Source organism: Dendronephthya gigantea, unplaced genomic scaffold (genome assembly GCF_004324835.1).
Source record: "Dendronephthya gigantea isolate DGI-Jeju-01 unplaced genomic scaffold, DenGig_1.0 000020F, whole genome shotgun sequence".
NCBI classification, from domain to species: domain Eukaryota; kingdom Metazoa; phylum Cnidaria; class Anthozoa; order Malacalcyonacea; family Nephtheidae; genus Dendronephthya; species Dendronephthya gigantea.
Window position 1 is genome coordinate 1,064,049 of NW_021163030.1, and position 8,797 is coordinate 1,072,845.

The 8,797-nt window shown below is 35.6% G+C and overlaps 1 protein-coding gene across 1 annotated transcript; it reads right to left on the reverse strand.

The window, feature by feature from the left end:
• Positions 1 to 262: 262 nt before the first annotated feature.
• LOC114521527 (collagen alpha-1(XXIII) chain-like) lies at positions 263 to 1,542 on the reverse strand. The gene is made up of 6 exons (XM_028541996.1): positions 1,397 to 1,542; positions 1,236 to 1,256; positions 1,024 to 1,068; positions 821 to 940; positions 501 to 740; positions 263 to 336 (listed from the first exon to the last, which is right to left on the reverse strand). The coding sequence occupies exons 1-6, from the start codon at positions 1,443 to 1,445 to the stop codon at positions 263 to 265; spliced, it is 549 nt and encodes a 182-aa protein (XP_028397797.1). The 5' UTR covers positions 1,446 to 1,542.
• Between the last annotated feature and the right edge of the window lie 7,255 nt (positions 1,543 to 8,797).

Sequence of the window (8,797 nt, forward strand, 5' to 3'; positions counted from 1 at the left end):
TACCAGTGAATTTACGTCTGCATGCAGACTATAGTTTTCCAAACCGTTGTCAAGAAGAAACCGCTGTACAGAATATGCCAAATACATGTGTGCGGATGAGTGTGTTTTGAAAGGTGCATCCAATTGAGATGTGCATCTGGTTGATCGAAAGCTGATATTTATTGTGACAAAATCAAACCTAAGTTGTGAGTGACTTTTCCGATAGTAATATCTGAGTCATTTTTTGATAATCTCAATAATATCAAAAGACAAAAGTTGATGTTTAATTCGATTCTTCAGATCCGCGTTCCCCCTTCTCGCCATCTCTCCCTGGTTCACCTTGCAATCCAATCTCACCTGGTATTAGGTATAAAATTTATAAATTGTATAAACACCCGTTTTGGGAAACCCTCGCAGCGAGCTTCCGAGTTGGTCGTTGCGATTAGTAGAAAAGAGTCTAAATGAATGCGCTTTGAACATACATTGGGCTTAAACTTGAATTACTATAACTTTGTATATACCTCTATCTCCTTTCTCTCCTCTTTCGCCTTTTTCGCCGTGTTTTCCTGGATAGCCAGGCTCACCAAACTCTTTTTGTCCTGGTTTTCCAGGGAGTCCCATTACGCCAGTTTTGCCTTGTAAACCAGGTTCACCTTTATCACCTCGGGCTCCTTGAGATCCTGCAGGCCCTTGGATTCCCTCAGGTCCAGTTGCTCCCGTGTCACCTTTCATACCTTGTTCTCCTCTTTGTCCCGGCTCACCTTCGAAAGAATCAAACCGATTTAGTCGTCAAGCTATTTCTGCTAGAATTTTAAACCCGGATTTGACTGCAGGAGTATACCTTTTTGTCCCGGTGGTCCCGCAGATCCTTTTCTTCCTTGTGGTCCTTGTGGTCCTGGAGATCCTTTCTCTCCTTTCATCCCATGTCTCCTCTGTTGTTTTCGTCGACGCCTAAATAAACCTTTTACATGCACATGCCATTTTTTAACATATTGTTATAATATAATCTATCCGGCTTATTTACGAGCATTTTGATTTCCTCACCTTTCAATCTTGACCAACCAGGATCCGACATCCGCATTTCATTGTCTGCAATTGCAATTTATATCAAACTTTCTTACTGAACACGCATGCGTGAATGAGTGAGGTTAAATTTATACACAGATGTCACTGTTTTTTGGTATATAGCCTAGGTTTAAATGTATAAGTGAAATTATAAAGTACGGGAATGAATAAATTGATCGAATTGCAATTACCTTCCTCAAATGTCTCTGCAACTGTAAAATAAAAATTTAAAATCAATAAAGTATACTTCTCCGCGCGTGCCGTGCAAGCTCAACGCCAGGATTGAAATTTCATCTTATAGCTTCAGGAATATTGGAATAGTAAACATATTGAAATTTGTTTAAAAACTTACAATTCAATGCAATCATTGCTACAAAAGCTAGCGGCAAAATCAGCTTCATCTTTTCGATAGAACGATACCGTTTTGTCTAACTCCTGAACGACAATGCTACCACCTTAGCAAGGACAGCAAGTTTTATTCTCTCTTAACGGGCAAAGGAAGTGAAAATAATACTCAGCTAGAACAATATCAAATATAAAAAGGAAGTCTCGTGGAAAGTATAAAGGCTTGATATAATATTCTCATCTCTGCATGAAGTGTTAGGAAAACTGACGGAAAACGAAAGCCGAAACATGCATGAGATGGACTTTAATTAAAATGTTTTTTGTCATACTGTTCAGATCACAGAAGAGCCCGAAAACCACAAAGAGACTATTTGAAAAAACGGAACAAAAGCTTTATAGGCTATTTTAAGAGACGGAGAAAATACATCACATGCACGCTATTGTAAGAGACGAAAAATATACATCTTCACTGAATGAAAAAGAATTTGGATATTTGACAAATGCAGGTTAAATGCGTCGTTTCTTTTAGGATATACATCAGTCTGTTCTAGTCATTCCAAGGGCATGCAGGAGGGTCTTTGGTAAAAGAGGTCCTGCCAGGGTAGAGATTAGAGATTAGCGGTTTTTTAGCTACTGGCGTTATAAACAAAAGGATATTATATATCAGTAGCGATACAGTACACTGGCGTGTTTCCTACAGAGATCTGTCTCGGTCACTGTTATGGAAAATATGAAATTACTTTTAATTATTTGGTTTTTTAATTGACAAACAATCAATTATACATTGTATAATTTCTTTCGCATAAAATTTATGCTTAACTGAAAACCTAAGAGTAAAGTATAACATGTGCCCATCGACATGGTTACTACAGTCATATAGTTATTTACAATGTGACATTTGTAAAGTTTTTGCCATGCCTATATATAATTTCTGTACAAATGTTTAAATAAGGCTTTAATTAAATACTTTTTAAATATACAGGATTTAAATATCATAACTACAATATATTGCTATGTATAGTATAATAACGTCATTCTTCAATCGGTGTATGTTTTTTATCTTCGCAGGATCACTATCACTATCACGGCGTTTACGCTTCGAACCGTTGCTTGCTTGGCCGCATATATTAAAACAATCCAGTTTATATTGAATACATGCGTTGCAGGTTTTTGGAGTGTCACAATCACGAAAGCATTGATAAAAGTCTGTTTTGCAGGCGTTTTGACAGAGTGCTTTGTTTGCGTATGTAGAAGCCACCAGGGATACAAAAACAAACACAAAAATTTTGATTAGGTGATTCATTCTAAAAGAAAAAGTAAAATATTTTGAGTATATTTACATGAACCATATTAGCAAAGACCTTTTGTTTGGACGTTTACAAAAATGTCCTTTTTTCTCGCGTTTATTAACCGGCTCCCAGACGGTGGATCTTTGCTAGCTTGAAACGTCAAAGTTTCTTTGTATTTTTTTATTTCAACTTACAATCATTTCTGATTTAATTGTTTATTATGTCTAATTTAGGTTTTTGTTTCACTCATCACGTTCAATCGATCTGATTCAAACGGCCCTTTCCATCCCTCGCGCTCCGAGTCCACAGAGCCAGAGGTATTAAACGAGGTTGTCGTTGTCGTAGCCGTAAGGACATTGAGCACAGAAAAATAATAGAAAAACAATGAAATTGTTTGTGTTTTAAATAGTTTGTAATGTTTAACCTCAAAAAAACCCTGCTGCATGATGAAATGAATTACCAAGAGGAGGACTAGGAGGGAAGAGAGAGCAAGACTGTTGGAAGGCCATTTTTTATGACACAGTTACATACAGACAGTAATGCATGGTTGGCACAAAAAATGCAAATTCGAAGCAAAAATATCCTTAATCGTATGAAGGCTGTATACTTAGTCACAATGAACATGCACTTTTAGTCTGTCATTCAAGAGCGCGTACCATGCATTGCGTGGACGAATAGCAATCGCAAGTAAACAGCTGCTGACCTTTGAATTGAACAGAAACTTAAATTAGACGAAATGGACAATAAAATGAAGAAACTGTTAGTTCTGATCAAAAGTAAAATACATATTCTCAACAGGTTTCCCTAAAATATTAATCGTCTAGCATGTATATTATCACCTATATATATATATATGTATTACGTCACAAGTATTAATTCGTATCACGTATGACTGTTCAATATAATAGTTGGACAAAGTCAAGTCATATAAACCTTTCATTATAATAATTATATCAAATTAAATCAATGAATATTTCTATATAATTGCTAGGAGTTCATATTCCATGATCACCGTTATTAAAACTGAATCTCACTTTTGCGTACTATGAATTAGGATTGTTATTCATTAACTTAACTTACCTTTATTTTAGTTATCGACGATTGAGACCTCTCTCTCTGTTGCGTAGCAAGCTGTCTATGTCAGGATGATATGTGAGTCACCAGCTGAGTCTGTTTTTATATGCATGGCATCACTGTAACAATTAAATTCTAACAATAAATAACCACTCAGAGGCTCCCACGGCTCCACAATAGCTTTCATTTACTCTTTTATATTTCCGCTCATTGAAACAAAGCGAAAGGAAGCGTGTCGTTAAAAAACCTTATATAGATTACCGATCAAATAACCAATTATGAATGAAGGGAAAATATTCTCTAGAAGACATAAACTTGATTATCGTGACCTCTTTGCCGTCAGATGTCCTGGCTCCAATGGCAATGATGTACATAAGACAAAATAAACAACACACCTCGGTATAATTGTTTACATTTGGCTCATTTGTTTGTTTTGTTTCTATAGGAATATTTAGCTATATATATCCTACATATGTGTAAACAATATATCCCTGATTATTTTGAAGAAACATTATTCTTTATCGTAAAATATGACTAATATGTAAGATTTATGCATGTTCGCAAGGACGTTTGAAATTGTGAGAAAAGTTCAAATAAACTCGCCTACATTTTATTGAATACTGACTCGAGTGGGCGAGGTAAAAAAGCTAAATACTATAGTGCGTAGGTGTAAAACAGTATGGCATTTGCATGAGGGACAATAAAATAACCATCATTTTAGGAATGTAGTCTTAAATCTAAAGCCATTTATATATGAACCAGGAATTTAAACATGCTAGAATTTAAACTGCTTTCAACACACTGAAGGGAGCGGCTTCGGCAAGCGACATCGGAATGCACGGTTTGGGTCGTGCATTCTGGTAACACTATATACAGGAAACACGAGAATGTTCCGGAATACAAATGTTGCATTGTATAGTCATAACAAAGAACTAAAAAAACTTGCAGACTCATCTACTGTGGTCGGTTAAAGTTTCATTTTAACTTTTCATTCAAACTCCTCTGATTGAAGGCCCTTAAGGTCGATGTCACACTAATAATATATTTAAAAATATGAAGTAAATGATACTTGATATAGAACGAGATAATAATTATCTCTCATCAATCAGTGCCTGGTTTCCATCTATTTATATTGCATGTTTTGTTCAAGCTAACCTAATGTTGCTATGTAGTAGAAGAAAGTGATTTCGCATATATGCATGCAGAAATATAAGTGAAAAGTTGCTACTTTGTCATCAAATTTGACCTATAACATGTCTTCTAGGACAGTCATTATCAAGACGTGCAAAACAACGCATAGCCATAGGGAACTCTTAGGTTCTCAATTCCGTTCAACTCATCGTACTTATTAGGGATATAATATTAGCATCAACTATCGTCACGAAATAAATTGTATATTTCCTGCCGGAGGATGCAATGGGATATAAGTGTTCCACTTTTGAAAGCATCCTGGAAGTTGAATAGTGCTAAATTGCGCTTCTATACTGCAATATAGATAGAATTTCAAATGCATGACGTCTGTCATGTAACTTCAATTCTAAAAGATTGGGCCGGAATAGACTGAATAGTTGTCAAAAAAATTTAATAACACAACTTCGTCGTAGTAACTCCTGAAATATCCTTTTTTCAAAGTTCATATAACCGAACATAATAAATCGACTACACCTACGGAAGAAATAAGCGATTGGATATAGAGCTAAATCAATGACCATGAATCTTTATTCGATCGTTTGTCCATTCGCAGCCGTGATTCACTTTCTTAAGCTGGTAATAAAACCGTAATATATTAAAAGATAATCTGATTAAATATACCCGCTTAATTTTATATCTTACAGGTATTTTATAGTCTTTTTTGCAACGTGTGCATGATGAAACGATCATTTAATTTGGTTATCTGTATCAGGCATTCTCAAATTAACTTATTTCAACTTATTCAGTTTTGAAATGCATGCAACTTTGAAAATGTCTGAGCGAATATTTGTTTATAATCTATATTTTGGCATGCGATCATATAGTGTTTTATTTTCCAAACATAATTTAAATACATTGATTAATTTAGTTCTTTATTTAGTGTTTTGACATGAAAATTGGCCTGACGACTATCGCACGAAAGAACCATTTTTGTCAGAGTATCCTCAAATAGATTTTTTCCAAAACAGAAATTGAGAACATATATCATGGCAACATCACAACTGCATGTAATCCAATAAAAAATACAATAATAAAAAGGGGAATGGAACTAAATAATCGTTTCTATATGCATGCCTCTTGTTTCGATACAAATTTCTGTTGGTCACGCACGATTTCTGTCTGGCTTTCCCACATGCATGCTGTGTATTCATGCACAATTCATAGACATGAGTCATAAACCAAGAAAAGCTTACACGTAAATAAAATATGCATGAACTATCTTACATACAGTTGCAAGAAAGTTTTGGAAAACGGTTATACTGAATATGAATAGTATTTTCCCCGAAAGTTCACCGCGAAGAAAACACACATAAATGCATCTAATGCCGCAACACTGGCAAAGGAATCATTGAATGATGATCGAGTGATTTTTGTGCGCGTCTTTCTATATTATGTAAATGACGTAATGCATATATGCAAGTATGATAGATATTTTCATCCCAATATTTGCGGTCGTTAGAGTATAATTGATACAATAATAGCTCAACTGGCAACGGAAAGCTTGTTATTCGTGTTCGTTGCAAGAGGAAATAACACGCTGCTCGCACCGTCGTACATTGACGCCAATAAATGAACTCCTTTAAAGTTAAAAAAATGCTATTCAAAATATGTGAGAATATTATGGAAATAATGCATGGAATACATCAAATATTTGAGAAATTTGTAAACTCATCGTAATTGAATTTTAAAACATTTTTCTACAAACAGGCGATGTTCCCATGCAGTGGCAGCTAGTGCATGCATGAAAACATTAATGGTATAGCTAATACTATATTAATATATCATAGTATAATATAATAATAATAGTTAACTAACATTATATTATTAGGGCTATTATGACAAAAGTGAGTATACTGTATACTGTATTGGCTGCTTTAAATGATGTCGTGACCTAAATCTCGTTTTCCCGCCCTTAATCGGATCTAGCCTAAATTCATGTAAACCACGCATACGACATGTTGAAAACATTATACTGGGTGTGGGCTAAGGTCAAAGTGAAAGAAATCTTTCGTATATTGCTAATTAACTCATACCTCGTGAGTTATGACTCAGCCAGTCAGAAACTGGCAACAAAAACCAATCTGGCATGCGAAATGCAAGCGGCAAATTAATGTACGGATTCGGAACTGACCAGAAGTATATAATATGCCCACAAATCTCATATATCCTTGTTTATAAAGAGTCTGTTCTGCAAGATTTCGCGGCAAATATAAGGCACCCGCGCAGGAGAAGCGCTTTGTTCTTCAAGCCCGTCACAGACGCATGGCAGGCAGATTTTCGGCCTTGATTTTCATTTCAATGAGGAATGATTTATTCATAATTATTGCATGGCAACGCATGCGTATATTGCGTTTATGTAAAAAGATTTGAAAAACCTTTCACGTTTATATTAAACTCACAGTAATTACGATTCAGGAATTTTCAGGAATATTTCACGAATAAATATTTCTATTTCGCATTTTCCAGGATCTATGCGACAAATTCGGGCCGGTACGTGTATCGTTCCAGCATCTGGTTCGAGGCCATTTTGTGGAAGAGATTTTTGTTGATGACGATCGAGTCATTCGAGTGACTAATGAAAGCTACTTTCATTACTTTGCATGACCTTTCCTTGCGAAGATTATCTATAGATAACCTTGCATGTGCAAGGTTACCCTTTGGATTCGCACTACGGAAAGCCCAGAATAATCCGCCCAAAATAAAAGCGCAGAAAAAGTGGGTAACTAATCACACAAAATTCTAGACGTCGTCTAGAACCTCTCGATCACGTATCTCAGTTAACTGATAAATTCGAAAATTACGTTTCACGGGCAAAACAACACCTTATATATTAGACTAGGTCTTCATGCTCACAGGAAGCAAATATGCGTCTCAAATCACGACGGGATACTTTTAAGTCACACGTTTCAGGAGAATTTCAAATGATTCCAGGGGCGCCGGAACCACGGGGCAGCTGCCCCCTGCCCTTTGCTTACGGGGGCGAGCGGGGGCAGCCCTGTGCTCAATCACGTCTTATGAAAATAGTCAAATACTTCTGCACGTTCCTTATAGTTAACAGTAAAATGACAATTTGTCGTGGTCATGACTATCCAACACAGACTATCCAACACAGACTGCTTATGACTATAAAAAATCTTCTTGACTACGGCGAAATAGTACTCTTCTAGCTATATATCTGAAGGCATGGCGGATCAAGACTGATGCATCAGTAAAATTTCACAGCACAAAAATTACCTTACAGCCTAAGGCTGAATTAATATTTACAAGATTTGAAATTACCTATACAACTGATTTTAAATTTTAGTCTAACTATTTATTAAATATAATTACGTTTTAGCTGTTATCTTAAATAAAAAGAATTCTTGGCACGATCAGTATGAAAGTGTGGTATTTCTAAGGTCATGATGCGATTGATGTAACGGTGGGAGCAAATTATGAAGTTTATGCTTCGGATCTTTGACTATATTTTTGAAGAAAGTTGTGATGTTCTTCCGTTAGTCTTACATTCAAATTTTCACAAGCTGAAGCATAATCCAATTCTGGCTTTATAATTGCTAACGTTCTTTTTTCCAAACGTACAAGGACATTCTTTAAATATTTCGGAAGGGAGTGATAAAAGGCTGGTATAGCATAATTATAGCTAATTGACCGAATACACGGTGTATAAAATAATATCAAATCTGCAGTTGGTACCTTAGCCCTCTTTAAATGAACCAAAAAGTATTTCAGAGTCTCTTATTGGCTTTTTTGATGACTCCTTCGATATGAGCGTTCCATATATGTTTATTACTTACATTTAATGCCGGGTTCTATAGTGTTACTGGATTCTGCGAGAATGTAATGCCAAGTTCTTT